Source organism: Apis florea, unplaced genomic scaffold (genome assembly GCF_048593485.1).
Source record: "Apis florea isolate Af1SG1 unplaced genomic scaffold, ASM4859348v1 contig_3496_pilon, whole genome shotgun sequence".
Lineage (NCBI taxonomy): Eukaryota > Metazoa > Arthropoda > Insecta > Hymenoptera > Apidae > Apis > Apis florea.
In genome coordinates, this window is record NW_028256773.1 from 8,332,548 (window position 1) to 8,349,155 (window position 16,608).

Sequence of the window (16,608 nt, forward strand, 5' to 3'; positions counted from 1 at the left end):
GAGCGCTCGTCGCGACTCTTCTTGAAAACAAAAGAACGCTCGTCTAGATGGCGCCACGAACGGGAAGTGATTCGAATTCGGTCAGAAGTTATGATCGTGGAAAAAAGGAGGAAAGAACTTATTTGCACACCTAATAATATTTTTCACCACGCTTAAGGAATGGTATAAAGACGATAGAAGGAGGAGAAGGATATTTCAATTTACTTACGTATCATAGAATTTCCACGATCCGTTTCATTGGATATTGGAAAAAATTTATTAAGCGGTTAAAATCTTAAAAAGTCAGTTTTCATTTCGTTGCTTCGTTTCCTTCTCTCCGTAAACCACCGAAGCGATCAACTCATCGATGACTTCGAGAAGTCAAGACGGAATTGCGGAAATTATTTCGCAAGTATTGTTTGCGCTTTAATCTCTCGACCAAGGATTCACCGGTAACTAGCAAACTCTGAGCTAAACTGTTCTCGCCGAGTTTCCTTGCGGGGAACAAGTTGATCAAACGTTCTGCAAAGAATAAGCACAATGCACGAATCTAGACTACAGATTATATCAACTTGATCGAATCAAGTAATGAAATTAATTGAACCAACGATTAATTAAATCAGGATTAATTGATAAACTTTTAACAAGAACCATGTTAAAAAGCCACCGAATTTTAATCGAAATATTTAATCCGAACAAAATCGAATTACACATTTCTCTCATTTCCAATAAAAGCTTCCCGAGTACCGATACGCAAAGAAGGGTCGAGGATCGGAGAGGTTGGGGAGCACCAGTTGCGTGGGCGATTATCTGACATTGTTGGAGAACGTGGACGGGAAGATGTTTGAGATCTCCAAGTTTTGCGGGGAGGGCCACGTGCCGAGGATCCTTTCGAGGGGGAGGAACATCGTCGTCGAGTTCTTCGCGGAGCAGGACGGCACCGTGATGCACGACGGCTTCCAGTTGTCGTTCCAGGAAACGGAGGAGGCGTACGCGATGAGAAACGATCAGAATTGCGAGTTCGTGTACAGGAGCAGCGAACGGACGAGGGAGAGCATCAAGTCGTTGCAAAGCTGGTATCCGCCCAATACTTTGTGCAGTTACAAATTCATGGGCAGATCGTCGGAGAGGATCTACGTTCATATGAAGATAATCAGAAACGAGCCGGATCAGGAGTACACGCCGCAGAGACGGAACTTCAGCCTGAATTATTGCTCTGGAAACGAGATCGCGGTTTACAATGGGATCGAGGTGAGTAAGGAATTAACGGTAAAATCTACGGATTACGGATGAAATTTGAAGAGAACCGAAATATTTCTCGGTGAGCTAATTTAATTTTCAATACGCTATTTCATTCAAATCAAATCAAACGGTTCTATTATTATTTACAAAATTTCTCGTCACGATCGATATTCGTGTCGATGTATCTTCTGCACGTAATGTACTAGCATCTCTCTTTCTCTCTCTCTCTGTCCTTTCTTTTATATTATTTCGCTGTACGTATAAGGGCTCGTCTTCATTCTACGATTCCTGTTATGTAAATAAGGAATCACAACTGTCGCAATGGAAAAAATGATAATATCGAATTTCCAGGTGAACAACAGCGTCTTGATGTGGTCTTATTGCGACGTATCCCACCAGGACATCAATAACATACAAGTTCCTCTTACATCGAGCGGCAACGAGTTGTTGATACAATATTACAGCGCGAAGGGGTCGTACGATGGCCAAGAGTTCACTTACACGATATCGTACAGGTTTATAAAGAAGGCGCAAAATTCTACGAGCAGGCGGCAAATACAGGACGATTTCAAGCTAATCTCTCTGAGGCCGGTAAACTTTTCAGCGTTGAATTTGAACGAGAGCGAGAATTGCAACTGCGATTTCGGCGACAGGATCGGCAGTTTTAAAAACTGGTTTATGGTGCTCGTTGTGTTGGGCATAGTCTCGTTTCTTGGCGCCATACTCACGATAATAGCGCTCCTTGCCAAATGCATCAAAATGAGATCGATGGAAAAGAAACTGCTACAGACCCCGAAACTGTGAAGAAAATTTTGTACGATTTTTATTAGAATTTTTCTACGAATAAAAACGATTTTTTTTTTTTTTTAAATCTTTTTTACAAATAGATTAGATCTATATGATTAGGATATACGTGTCTGTTCGATTAAGATTCGGATTCATCTTTTTTGATTTTCGACACAACATTTTGGAAAGTTTTGGAAAGAATCTCTTTAAATATTTCTCTAACGACTTTATTTAATTCTATTCAAGCGACAATTGTGTCCGGGGCATTTCTAACAAAGTTAGATATTTTTGTAATACGAAGTGATTATTTTAGTAATTATAGTAAAAACGAAAACATTTCTTGTTAAAATTAAATTTATTTTCGTATGCATTTCTTTTTTCAAGATATCTTTCTTCTTCTTCTTTATATGAAATCCAAGTTATTATTTTTTAATTTTCTGATTTCGATTATTGAAAATTTTGCATTTGCAAAAAAAGAATATCAATTCTCTAGTGAAACGAAAGTTAAATAACTGTACAATCAAAAATGAGAAGTATTTCGTTTTCATAATATTGTAATAAATTTTGGAAAATCAAAATTATAAAATAATTTACGAAAAAACTTACGAAAAGAAAAGAATGTTAACATTTCTTTAATCTCTATCATCATTCCTACGAAAAATTATAAAAGTACATACATAATTTTATTTCGTAATATATTTCGTATTGGATAATCATAAGAATTAATAATAATAACAAAAAAAAAAAAGAAAGAAAAGAAAAGAAAAGAAGAAAAAAATAACGTACCGTTTAAAGAATTTAGCATTCTATTCGAATCAAAAAAAAAGTATAACGAAGAAAGTCGAAGGTCTCACCGAGATTTGAACTCGGATCGCTGGATTCAGAGTCCAGAGTGCTAGCCGTTACACCATGAGACCTTGAAAATTTTTTTACGTAAGATAAAATAGTGTGTACTTGTAAATAAACATCACGTACTTTTGTAACGAAATCGATCAAATATCAAAAAATTAATATCGATTACAATCGATTATATGCGATAAAAGCGATCAATCGTTTGATCTCATTCACATTAGACGAATTACTTGAATTTGAGGAATTTGAAATCTAATTGCCATTTGTAAATCTGTCATTCGATAAAAATATTTTTTTATTCTCTATCAACAATAATCAAAAATATAAATTAATTAATGATTACAGTTCGGCGAAATGCGCATTATAATATGAACGAGATCTTCGAACTCGAATAAGTTTAAAAATCATTGATCTATATTTAACTTTTTAGAAAAAAGAATATGCCTCAAATATGCCTCAAATCGATTTCTTGTCTTGTCAATTCGAATCGCGTAATTCATCTTGTATAGGCACGCATTTGAAGTCAAGTTACTCGAATCCAAGTTATTCGTCTAATTGAACGTATTGAACAAAGGTTAAAAAATTCATCAAATTGCGAGAATATGTAAATATATATCCTCGATATGCGTACATACATATCTGATTAGAAAAACATAAGAGTATCAAATTGTAAACACGAAAAAAAGAGGACGAGAGAGCGATGCAAAGAGCGTAAGAAGCGTATACATAAATAAGATAAAAATTAATATAATATACTACTTGTTAGAAAATAATAAGGAAATATCATCGCTTGAGGAAACAGCTTTAAGAGTTTTTTTTTTTTTTTAACTAATGATATTAAAAAGTAATTATTCGTTTGTTACGAAGTCTGATGTAATTTAAATGTTATTTTGCAAAAAAAAAAAAAAAAAAAATAATGTCGCTTTTGTATTATATGATAATCAAAAAAGAACATTTACAATATAATTCTTCGTTGAATAAGCATACATCTTGCTCGATCAAATGCAAAATTAATCATCAGATCTTATTAAAAATAAAGAAGTGCATGGATACTGCGATCATTTAGCTTGATTCAAACCTTGAATTTTCAGATAAGATAAATGACTCGATAAAATTTTTAGATTTGAATAGATAAATTAATTAAAGTCACTTAGAACGTAAGTGCCATAACAATTATAAAATATAAAAGATAAAATATAAATGTCAATTGTTCATAATTTATCATAAAAAAGAAAAAAAACAAAGAGAACAATCACATTTCTATGTCGATACAATGATATTTAAAATTAAAAATATATAGCATAATATTAAAACACAAAAATACGTAAAAAATCATTTAGATTGATAAAATCAAAATATCATTTATAAAATTTTTGTTAAAAAATTTTTATTATGGCAACCGCGTACAATCGAAATAATTTTTATGACGCAAATAAATAAATGAATCAATAATGAACATTGATGTAATAAATATTCAGATCGAAATAATTATATATATATATTGCAAATAATGTAAACTAGCGAATATTATTAATTATGCTTGTAAAGAGGATGAAATGCGTGTGAACGAAACACTTGGCGGTAATATCTTGCGAGATAAACCGTCGCTCTATTTATTGCATGTCCTGATGAAAGTTTCAATGCATAAATAATCGCGAAACGATATCATACAAGATGTAATCGAAATATTATTTCTAAAGAGATAAATAATAAAAATTACATGGATGAATATTCCCAATTAATTATGTCCAAAAAAAAACTCAAATTGTAATACACACAAGTGTAACATTAATTAAATTTTGATATGTATTATTAAGAAATAATATTTAGAAAAAAATTTTCTTTTTTTAATTTTAATTTTTCTATTTACAACCTTCTTACTTCAATTCTATCGGTTAATTGTATTAATGGATGATATCAATTTAATTTGTATTAATGTTACCTGTAATAATATGTATAATATCATTGATGAAAATTGTAACTTTTTCATTAAATCATAATCTATACATAATTGCGAAGCACAATTAACGCATAATGTGAAATACAATAATGCATATACACATTGAACAACCAATGATTTGCCGCAAACATATAATACTTTGTACTTTGGTCAAGGTATGAATCAGCACTTCTTTATTTATTCTACTCGTGTTCAAAGAAACAACTGAGAAAGTGAACAAGAAAACGTACAGTGATTCAGCTGCAGTGCCAAACAATAATTTCTTAAAATGTTCCTACTCGTTTCGTACACGATGTCGCGAGACTTTTATCGAATGTAGGTTTTTAAGTATGAATTTTTATTGTCCTCGCATATTTATGTATTTCCGTCAAACGTTGAATCGATCCATACTTATAACGGTGGAACGTATTTTTATAAAAAAAGAAAGAGAAGAAAAAATAATAAGAAAAACAAGTTGTAAATGTGATAATATTTAATCGAATTGTACACCCACTAACAATAAGTGATCTATGATGAAATAGCGTTAAAATGCTCGAACAATGTGTAATTGTGTTAAATGAGATAAAAATATCTCATAATAAAAATAAGAATATTGCCAATTATACATGGCTATGTGATCCTTTTTATTTTGATATTATACCTAATATTTATTGTTTTATTTTATATATTAATTTTTATAATTAATATTATATAGATTGAAAACTAATTTAATGAATACGTTGCTAATAATAATTTATTATAACTTGATGAACCGAAAATAATAACAAAAATTTGAAATTCTGTTCATTAAATTTTTAAATATTAATAAAAATAAAAGTTATATAAAAAAGTAAAATATGATATAATACAAATATTATCAAATAATTTATAAACATATTTAATAAATTTAAATTTCTTTTCCTTTTAACGTTTTACTTTCATTATTTCAACGATAGATGTCACATTTACCTTCGCATTCCTTTCTATATAATCGTTTACCAATGATATCGATTCGCATGTAAGTAAAGTTAGTAGTGAGGCTGCAAATTTAAGAGAAGTATCGTTTATAATTTTGTGTATAGAAAATTCGAACGAAATGGCGAGAATAGCAGCCGTTAAACAATCTTTGGAGAAGGCATTACATGATGATAACAAATTATGGACAAAATATCTCGCCAAAATTGAAAAAAAAATAGGAGTTGATCGACTTTACGTTTTTTTAAGTACGAACGTTAGAATTACTTTGTGAACTCTTTGTGACAATCTTTGTCCCAATAGTATAAAGTATAAACCAATTATTCCCGATTTATGTAACGACAAGCTATAACGAATACAATTATTCTATCGTAATCCTTGACTTGAGAATAAAAACTTTTAAATCTTTTACATTTTTTCACATGCAATTAATTATATCAAAAATTATTGTATTAAAAATTTCTATCTATATGGTTATTTTATGGGATAAGATTTCATAAATATTCGATAATAATTGATTATTTTCAATTATAATAATTATATTTTGGTTCTTTATTGAAATTTAGATATAAAAATTTAGAATATCAATTTATAAAAAATTTCTTTTAATGTTATTATATTATTTGCTTTCTTTTAGGTGTTGTTGGATTTTCAGCTTTATATTTGGTATTTGGTATAGGTCAGCAATTAGTTTGTAATATCTTTGGATTTATATATCCTGCATATTGTTCTATGAAAGCCTTAGAAACCCCTAAAAAGGATGATGATACAAAGTGGCTGACCTATTGGGTTGTTTTTGCAGTTTTTACAATTGTTGAATTTTTCTCAGATTATATTTTATGCTGGTTTCCAGTTTATTGGCTCTTTAAGGTATAAGATTTCAGCATATTTTAATTCTATTTATTATAAATATAAAATACAAATTATATATGATTTGATTTTCACAGTGTCTCTTTTATATCTGGTTAATGGCACCTATTGATCGTAATGGCTCCTTAGTATTATATCACTGTATTATTAGACCAAACTTTTTAAGATACCATCAAAAAGTTGATGAGTTAATATCATCTGCTCAAGATGCTGGTATATATATTATATTGAGATACAATATAGGATTAATTCTTTTTAAATCTTATTAAATCTTATATATTTTTATTTCAGCAGTTAAAGCTGCAACTTTGCTGACAGAAAAACAAGAGTAATTTTCTTAATTTTAAAGGCGGCTTAAATTTTATATTGCCTTCACTTTTTTTTTTAATAAAAAAATAATGCCTTAAAAAGTTTTACTGTTTTTTCTTGTTATTTATTCTTAATAAAAGAAAAAAAAGAAGGAGAAGATATATTTGATAGCTTTAATCTCCGATATACAATGTTTATAACATTGTAAATTTTATAATCAACTGTGCCTATTATTCAAATGCTACTATGAATATTTGTAAAATCCAATTACCAATATGATATTGTATTTGTTATAAAATCTTATATTTTATAATGAATGGTACTTCATTATCTTAAAATATAATTCAACAAGTTCTGTAAAAATGGCTGTGTAATATTAATTTATGTTGTGAGAATTAATAATGATAATTTGTGAATTAAAAAATTTAATTACTAGTTATAAGATAATTTAGATTATTACATCAACTTCAACATAATATCATTTTCTAATGATATTTTAACACTAATTATGATTCAATATTAATATTTTCAGCACTTATAACACTACTTCAAACACTTTCTACTAATGTATAAATATTTGTGCAAAGATATTTTTATATTTACAATCATCACATAAACACAAATATTTTTAATATTGAAAATGTATGATAATTTGCAAATATTTGAATTAATTATTAAATAAATAATCTTTATAAAAATACATTATACTTAAATATATTGTAATGTACAAATGGCACAAATTATATTCCCAAAGTTTGTAAATAAATTTAAGTTTAAGACAATGAGAATGTGAATATACAATGATATGTGAAAGATTAATTTATTTAAAATAATTTTTTTTTAAAATGGAATAGATAATAAACAAAAAATTATTGATATTTCATAAACAATTAAAAATTCTAACAATTTCATTCGGCCCCTATTCTGAAACAAGCAAGTCATTTGTTTTAACGCAAACAAAAAACTGTTTATAAATTTTAAAAATGTTAATTTTTTGACACATATTTTTTTCTTCATTTAACGAATATTATTTTACAATATCAATTATTTAATAATTATTCGATTAATGTTACCTTTCTTCTTATTCTTGTATGAAAATAATAATTATTAATGAAATTAATTAAAAAAATAAAAATTTAAGCAAAGTTAAAATTCTTTTATTAAAAATAAGATTACTAAATATTAATAATATAATTATTAAATATTAATTCATCACACAAAAAAAATATTTTTAAAAATAATTTCTTCGCAAAATCATATATAGTTTTCATGCATTTATTATTTTTCTCGAAATAAAAATTAAAAAATCAAATATTTTAAATTTACATTGATTGTCAAAATATTTCATAAGTTGTTCAAATTTACGATTAAATATTATATCAGAAAAACTGTAAGATGTCATTCTATTGTCGAAAATTATGATAACAGAAATATTATTCTGTTTAAGAATCCTAAATCGTAGAAAAAATAAATATTTTATCTTTCTTTTTAATATTGTTATTATTATACCAAAATGGCCCTGATAAGCTTTAATATACAGGTATACATATTGTACATTATGATAATATTTATGATTATATATACAAATTTAATATTATATGTTTATTTATAAAAACAATATTATATAATTAGTATCAATGTTATTTATAGTAAAAATAAAATATAAAATATCATAATATTAGTTTTAAAAATAAATTTAAAATCATTTCTATCTTTTGATTGTGCATTTTACTTAATTATTTCTACTAATTCATTTATTGGTTTATTTGTCTTATTTTGGAATAATTAGAAAATAATTCCTAAAAATTGAAAACTTTATTACCAAAATTAAATTAGTTATTTTTTTTTTTTTTACGCGATATTAATTCTTAAATACGAAAAAAATTTTTTAAAAAAGATTTTTAACGGTCCTTTGGAAAGAATTAAAATGTCGCCAAATTTTGGCGCTTGGTGTCTCTGGATGCTCTGGATGTTCCGCGCGCAATGTAGTAAAAGATCGTTCAGCAAGTCGTCAATTTAAATTCATTTGTTGTAACACGTGTCAGTGGGTAGTTATATACTTATTGAATATTGTTATTATTTATGTAAATATTTTTAAACTAATATTTTAATAATAAAAAATGTTACGAGAATCAGTTGAAGAACTAGCCGGAAAACCTGGTTTGTACTTTTCATTTTTTGGTTTCTATGCGCACGCGGTTCACTCCGCTGAATATAACGGTCGATTCAGCATTGAATATCATATTCTTATCAATTCTATAACGTGTTTTTATATAAATTTTTATTTTAGAACTTTTATGAATATATAATTGACATTTTTTTAAAAATTTGATTGTATCATTTCATTTCTTTCCACTTTTTTTTAAATTTTTAGATGGCAAAAATCGTATCCACATTGAAACAATATCGGTTGATTCTCCACTTCGTAGAAGTTCGCGAATTAAGCAAAACCTTAAACAAAATGAATTTTCACCTGAATCGTCTCTAAGCGACACTAATAATATACAAACTTCAAAGAGTCCAAGACGACGATTAATTACCATGGACAATACGGCTTCTATTGAAAATCAAAGAAATTTACGTTCTAGGACAAATTCTGTATCTTCAGATATTAGCGAAGTCCTAGAAATAGGTATTGGTACACCAACAAGAAAAACTAAAAGTAATACTTCTAGTGATAATAAAATGATAGGTAGTCGAAGAAGGTATGTATAATAATTAATAATTTGTATATAATTAAAACTTTGTTTCATCTATCATTATTTTTTATTATTTTTTTAGTAAACGCCTTGTAAGAGCTGGATCAGAAGCAAATTCACCACCATCAGCAACAAGAAACACACGTAATACAAGAGCTAGTTCTATGGGACCTGAAGCTACATCTGATAAACTAACAGAAAAACGAAACAATGAATTAACAACATCTATTAGAACAAGAAGACGATCTTCATTAATATTTTCAGAAGTAACTACAGAAGAAAAAGGAATATCTATGAAAATTCCTAGAGTAACATTAAATCGTACATTACCTGATATTAATGAAAGTATACAATCAGGTATTTTTAAATTTTATATTTATTTAAAATATACTTAAATTCTAAAAATTTTAATTTTATAATGTCGTTAAATTTTAAAACATTTTTGTAATATTAAATTTTTTTTAGACTCAAAAAATTCTCTTAAACCTATAGAAGAAAAAGATGATTCATTATCATTTTCTAAAAACAAATATGATACAAGCCATAACAGTATACGTGAAAAACACTTAGATAATGATGGTAAGTTTAATTTATTCTTATTCTCTATAATCTATGATACATGATTATTATTAATTACACAATTAAATTGTAATTTTTTTAAATCATAATATTTTTTTCATTTTTTATATAATATAAAATAATAATAAAATGCTTAATAAAAAGTTATAAAAAAATGTTTTATTAATAATATTTTTTTAATAGTTAAAATGTAACATAAGAACTAACAGATATTTGTATTTATATTTACTACAGTTAAGATAACACAACAGAATGCTCCAGAAAATTCTTCAAATAAAATTGAAGATGTTGAGAAGAATTTAATTGTGGATAATAAAAAAATACCAGATAATAGTAAAAATGTAGAACTAGAAAATAAAAAAGCATTGTCTCCAGATATTACAATAAAAGAAAAATCAGATAAATCTCAAATACTTTCACAAAATGAAAACCAAAATACATCCATGAAATCAGAACTTGAGAATTTAAATGATACTTTGGAAAAACATGAAGATCATAGTAATAAAAAGATTCTTACAAATATTGATTTACAAAACATGAATAATACACAACAAAGTTCACGATCTAGTTTAACTTCAAATAATTCAAATGAAGATAAATGTAAATCTCCTTGTGTTAAAATAAATTTAACACCAAAACATTCTAAAAAATTATCAGATGTGTCAAATGATAATGATAATGTTTCTGTAAAGAAAATTGAAAGTGACACCGATTCAATTAATAATTTATCTGTTAAAAGTATTTCAATAAATCAGGAAGATAATTCTGATAATATGCAAAAATTAGTTATAAGTCCAGAAACAGAGTCAGGCAATAGCAATCTATATAATGAAAATTCAGATAAAAATCTTTCTATTCATATAAATGATAATAAAGAAGACATAAATACAGTAAATGATAATGAATCTATAGAAATTAATTCTAAATTAAATAAAGAATCAAAAGAAATTGATAATATGAATATCAAAATGGATATTTCAAGTGAAAAAGAAAGCATGAATGAGGATGATTTTGAAAAAGATAGTACAAATCAATGTAAAATTACAAATGATCAATGTGAAATTGAAATAAATATTAAAATGGATATTTCAAGTGAAAAGGAAAGTATGAGTGAAAATGATTCTGAAAAAGATAATACAAATCAATATGAAAATACAGATGATCAATGTAAAATAAAAAATAAAAATAACGAATCAAATACATCAGACATTGTATACGAAAATGATGAAATAAATTGTACGAAAGAGATTTTATCACCTAAATTAAATAATAGAGAATTATCGAATTCAATAGACATGAAATTAATTTCAGATATTCATAACTCCAGCAAATCAAAACATGAAGATACGAATTATTTACAAAAAATAGTTGAAACGAATAATTCATCTTCTAATCTATCAAAATCTTTTAATACTTACGTGAATTCAGAGGATTTAATAGTAACCAATATAAAAGACGACAATGTAACTAATTTGAACAAAAATAGTTATCCTGTTACAGAATCTTCTATTAATTTTATTCAAGTAGCATCTGAAAAAAAAGGAAATTTAGAAAAAGATTTTGTATTAGATAATTCTACTGATTCTTTGATATTGAAGAAACAAACAAACGAATTACAATCAAAAGAAAAATATCCAGATATCAATAAACCAATATCCAAAGAGTATCAAGAAAAGATTAAAATTGATGATAATAATTCTGATACAAATATGACAGATTTATTTCAAGACATTCCAGCTACCGAATGGAAAGAAAAAAATAATGAACATGATAAAAATTCTGAACGTTTGTCAACTGAAAAATTGGAAAATCAGATAGAAAGCGATTATGATCTTATTTTAGTTGATAAAGAAGCATATTCATCTGCAGAAAAACTAAAAAGAGAAAAAGAAGTATTTGATTATGATTCAGATGATACTGTTATATTAAAAATGCAAAGAGATTCCATGAAAGCAGAAAATGATGCAGAAATATTTATGAATATGTCAGCAAATAAATGTAAATTAAATGATAGCAAAAATAAATCTTCTACTAGCAATAAACGACAAAGTATAAAAGATAAAAAGAAAAAGAAAAAAGAAGTAAAAAGTGATATAGAAAATGCAGAAGAAGATATAAAATTACAAAATAAACGCCTATCAGATCGAAAATCATTGAGAGATAAAACAAGAAAAAAATTGAAAAAAAATTATTCAACAACAGATAATGTTTCATCAGACTCTGAAAAAAGTAAAGATATTTCTGATTTAGATGATACACAAAAAAAATTCATGAACATACCTAAATTTTTATTTGCCGAAACCAGCGATAGTGAAAACAATGATAGTGAATCTAATAATAGTATAGATTCTGATATTCAAAAGGAATATAATTTTCACGGTAAAAATATTTCAAAGTTTTCCGATGATGATATACCAGGAGATGAATGTAGAGCATCAGAAACGGAATCATCAGATCCAGATGATAATGGATCAGATATGGCAGATTTTATAGTTGATGATGATGAAGTTGAAGAAGAAGAAGAAAGTGAAGGTGAAGAAAATGAAGAAAAGGAGAATGAGGAAAGTGAAAATGAAGAAAAAGAAAATCAAGAAATTGATATTGAAGAAAAAGAAGAAAGTAAAGAGAAAGAAAATGAAGAAATTGAAATTGAAGAAAAAGACGAAGAAAGCGAAGAGAAAGAAGATGAAGAAATTGAAATTGAAAAAAAGGAATACGAAGATAGCGAAGGAAAAGAAGATGAAGAAATTGAAATTGAAGAAAAAGAAGATGAAGAAAGTGAAAATGAAGAGAAAGAAGATCAAGAAATTGAATTTGAAGAAAAAGAAGACGAAGAAAGTGAAGAGAAAGAAAATGAAGAAATTGAAATTGAAGAAAAGCAAAATAAAGAAAATGAAGAAGAGAAAGATGAAGAAATTGAAAATAATGTTAAGCTAGATATTGAAGAGAATGTTAAAAAAAATAAGAAAAAGGGCAAGGACAAAAAGCGAGATCAAAATATTGAAAAATCATTAAATGAATCTCAAATAATATTAAATAAAAAAATAAAAGATCTTGATGTCAAAATAGATAATTCAAAAGAAAACAATGAATCAATGGTATATAGTACACCTAAAATTAATTTATCTAACAAAGAAAAATTTAATATTAAAACTTATGATGTTCAGAAAAATTTGTCTCTTGACGAGGAAAAAGATATAACGCTAAAGAAAAAATTAAAAAAATTAAAAAATAATGAAAGTCTCGCGCATAGAAGTCTTCCATCTGAATTAATTGAATTTGTAACAGAAACAAATCTATCAAGGCCAATGTCATCTAAAGTATTAGGATTAAATAAAACAACATTAGTTTTGGGAAGTGACACACCTACAACAAGATACTTGAAGAAAGATAAATTAAATGAAAGTGCACCAATACTGAAATCAGATACCATGTTTAAAGAATTAACAAATACTATTAATAGTAGTAAGAAAAACGTTCAAGTTGAAGAAGAAAATGAAGACGACAATGAAAAAAACAAAAAAATATCTAAAGAAGTAAATGATTCGTTAAAAAAGAAATTATTTAATGTAGCAAACAATATATTAGAAAATGATCGTAAAAAAAAACGGAAAAAACAAAAACAATCAACAGTACAAGAAACAATTAATCCTATATTATTTGAAAATGATTTTCAATTGAATAAAAATGCAGATATGTTAAAGAAAACAAAACAAATTGTTCCTTTTATTAATACTAATGATGATAATAATGATGAAATAGGAAAAGTAAAAGATAAAATAAAAAAGAAGAAAAAAATATATGAAAATAATGTTCAAATGGAACATCAAATATTTGAAAACATTCTTGAAACAAAACCAGACAATCTTGATAAAAAAATACATAATGAAGTAAAAAAGAAGAAGAAAAAAGAAAAAATAATTGAAGATGTTTCAAATTTGATAAATATAAATGAAAAAACTAATGTAGTAAAGAAAAAGAAGGAAGCTTTAGATGTTTCTTCAATATCTAATAATATGTCAAATGAACAATTACGTAAGAAAAAAAAGAAAAAAGAAACATGTAATATTGATGTACAAATGAAAGAGAAGATATTCGAAGATATTATTCGATCGGAAAATTATGATGAAAAAATATACAATGAAGTAAAAAAGAAAAAGAAAAAAGAAAATACAATTGAAAATGTTTCAAATTTAATAAATATAAATGAGGAGACTAACATAACGAAAAAGAAAAAAAAGGTTTTAGGTATTCTATTAAATAATAATATTTCAAATGAGCAATTATCTAAAAAAAATAAGAAAAAGAAAGCATATGATACTGATGTACAATTAAAACAAATATTTGGAAATACTATTGAAACAAAAGCAGAAAATTTAGATGGAAAAATACATTCTGAAGAAAAAGAAAAAAGAAAAAAGAAAAAAGAAAACACAATTGAAAATGTTTTAAATCTGTCAAATACAAATAAAAATACTAAAATAGTAAAAAAGAAAAAAATATCAGACATTTTATCGAATAATAATATTTTAAATGAGCAATTATCTAAGAAAAAGAAGAAACAGAAAACATATGATACTGATGTACAAATGAGAAAGCCAATAGTGGACAATGTTATCGAAACAATATCAAAAAGTCATGATGAAAAAATATATAATAAATTAAAAAAGAAAAAAAAAATAGAAAGCGCGGTTAACGATATTTCAAATATTACAAATATAAAAGAAATGACTAAAATAAAACAGAAAAAACTCTCAGATATGTTGAATGATGTTTCAAATGAGCAATTATTGATTAAGGAAAAAAAGAGAAAACAAAAATTATTAAAAGATGTTACTTCTCAAGATAAAGAAGAAATTTTAGAGAAAATACCACAGAAAAAACAAAGATTATTAGAAAATGCTTTGACATATAACATGATACAAAAAAGAAAATATTTAGAAACTGATGAATTTAATGCTAATAAAAAAAGAAAAATACTTGTAGAACAAGATTTTAGTTTACCAAGTAATTCTGGAAGTACGACTCACTTTGATGTCGCTGATATTCAAAAAATTAGAAAGAAAAAAAAAATTTCATTTCGAAATAAAATCTTAGGTAGGAATTTTCGATAACTTGTTTATTTACTGAAGTATTTAAAAAAACAAAAGGCAAAGTTTTTTGTTAATTACATATTTTATTAAATTCATTGCATGGATTCATAATATAATATAATAATTTTTTTTATAAATTTTAAAATATTATCTTTTAAATTAGAATAATTAAAAAAATAATTTGTTTTTATTATTTACTTATAAAAATGATAAAAATATATAACATATCATGTGTTAATTTCATAATTAATATAACTGTTTACCTTTCTAAAATCATTTTATTTTTAATCATTTTATTTTAACGCTTATATATCTATTATTTTCATTACGATTTCATAATATTAAAAATAAAAATTATTTTATCTATGTTTTTAATGGCGATCAGTTATTAGTCTATTATTAATTGTATATAAATGTTTGCAATTATGTGTAATTTATTATTCATATGAAATAATGTAAATTTTGTAACATAAAGTATGGCTGTTAAATATAATACAAGCGCATTTAGTTTTTGCTTTATTATAATTGATTCGTATCGTAAATTATCGTAAATTAAATTGTGATAAATAAAACGATATGGATGATCGTTTTTTTGATAAATTCTAATTTTATTATGTTTATTATAATATTTTTTTCAAATATAGTATAATAAAATATATTGTTTATATAAAAAGGATTAATTTAATAAAAAAATAATTAGAATCGATGTAATTAAGTTTAACATTCTTCGTACGGCATATTTTCATATTTCATTATAATGGCATAGTTAAAATTATAGTTTATATATAGTTATTAATTATTTATAATTAATAGTTAGAATTAATTATTTGATGTATTAATATTAACGTAAATATATATTACATATATTCATCCATATTGTACTATCATATTATCCAATGATAAAAAAAATATTAGAAACAAAACTTAGATTTTTCATTAATTTTAAATTATCGTTTGACAAATATTGCTGAACTATCGAAGTTTTTATTGGAGATTATATTATTTTTATACATATAATAATGTTATCGATATATTCAGAAAAGGATATTTGTTACATAAGCTAAATATATTCGTTAAAAGTAATAAAGATTAAGATAAGTTAATATTTTTAATTTTTTAAATTCTTATTTAAATTAATTATTTAGATATGATAATATTATATGATAATATATTTTATTATTATTTTAATTATTATCGTTATACAATTCAAAATAAGATTATAATATTAATATTAATAATGATTGAGATTAAAACTAAATTTCGATATATAGATAAATAAGAAATG

The 16,608-nt window shown here is 25.2% G+C and overlaps 3 protein-coding genes, 1 long non-coding RNA gene and 1 other non-coding gene across 9 annotated transcripts in view; 3 read left to right on the forward strand and 2 right to left on the reverse strand.

Moving 5' to 3' along the window:
* Positions 1 to 5,421, forward strand: part of LOC100868315 (uncharacterized) — a 56,638-nt gene extending 51,217 nt beyond the window's left edge. For all 3 annotated transcript variants that reach the window (XM_086913117.1, XM_086913119.1, XM_086913118.1), the window contains 2 exons: positions 715 to 1,230; positions 1,573 to 5,421. In XM_086913117.1, the coding sequence (XP_086769243.1) occupies positions 715 to 1,230; positions 1,573 to 2,025 (969 nt within the window). In that variant the 3' untranslated portion in view covers positions 2,026 to 5,421. The remainder of the gene's footprint in view (positions 1 to 714; positions 1,231 to 1,572) is intronic.
* LOC147656873 (uncharacterized) lies at positions 1,294 to 5,321 on the reverse strand. The gene is made up of 2 exons (XR_015293600.1): positions 4,802 to 5,321; positions 1,294 to 2,019 (listed from the first exon to the last, which is right to left on the reverse strand). It is a non-coding gene; the product is annotated as an uncharacterized LOC147656873 (long non-coding RNA).
* On the reverse strand, positions 2,853 to 2,924 carry TRNAQ-CUG (transfer RNA glutamine (anticodon CUG)). Its single transcript has one exon. It is a non-coding gene; the product is annotated as a tRNA-Gln (tRNA).
* Positions 5,422 to 5,752: 331 nt separating the features above from the next.
* On the forward strand, positions 5,753 to 7,053 carry LOC100863248 (receptor expression-enhancing protein 5). Of its 3 annotated transcripts, none has more exons than XM_012494566.3 (4): positions 5,753 to 6,021; positions 6,411 to 6,643; positions 6,721 to 6,856; positions 6,935 to 7,053. In XM_012494566.3, exons 1-4 carry the CDS (start codon positions 5,895 to 5,897, stop codon positions 6,973 to 6,975), a joined length of 537 nt encoding a protein of 178 aa, XP_012350020.1. In that variant the 5' UTR covers positions 5,753 to 5,894; the 3' UTR covers positions 6,976 to 7,053. The 3 variants fall into 3 exon arrangements, with proteins under 3 accessions (XP_012350020.1, XP_012350021.1, XP_086769246.1); XM_012494567.2 differs by having other exon boundaries at positions 5,762 to 6,021; positions 6,938 to 7,053; XM_086913120.1 differs by lacking the exon at positions 6,935 to 7,053 and having other exon boundaries at positions 5,790 to 6,021; positions 6,721 to 6,912.
* Positions 7,054 to 8,910: 1,857 nt separating this feature from the next.
* Positions 8,911 to 16,197, forward strand: LOC100868194 (uncharacterized). Its single transcript, XM_086913122.1, has 5 exons — positions 8,911 to 9,112; positions 9,327 to 9,657; positions 9,734 to 10,008; positions 10,117 to 10,230; positions 10,465 to 16,197. The coding sequence occupies exons 1-5, from the start codon at positions 9,073 to 9,075 to the stop codon at positions 15,342 to 15,344; spliced, it is 5,640 nt and encodes a 1,879-aa protein (XP_086769248.1). The 5' UTR covers positions 8,911 to 9,072; the 3' UTR covers positions 15,345 to 16,197.
* The last annotated feature ends 411 nt before the right edge of the window (positions 16,198 to 16,608 follow it).

Bases quoted from the DNA above. Each gene is read 5' to 3' on its own strand.
- LOC100863248 (XM_086913120.1), top strand. From the start codon at position 5,895: ATGGCGAGAATAGCAGCCGTTAAACAATCTTTGGAGAAGGCATTACAT. The intron at 6,022-6,410 runs GTACGAACGTTA...GCTTTCTTTTAG, and splicing joins TCGACTTTACGTTTTTTTAA to GTGTTGTTGGATTTTCAGCT. The intron at 6,644-6,720 runs GTATAAGATTTC...TGATTTTCACAG, and splicing joins CAGTTTATTGGCTCTTTAAG to TGTCTCTTTTATATCTGGTT.
- LOC100868194 (XM_086913122.1), top strand. From the start codon at position 9,073: ATGTTACGAGAATCAGTTGAAGAACTAGCCGGAAAACCTG. The intron at 9,658-9,733 runs GTATGTATAATA...TTATTTTTTTAG, and splicing joins ATGATAGGTAGTCGAAGAAG to TAAACGCCTTGTAAGAGCTG. The intron at 10,009-10,116 runs GTATTTTTAAAT...AATTTTTTTTAG, and splicing joins TAATGAAAGTATACAATCAG to ACTCAAAAAATTCTCTTAAA.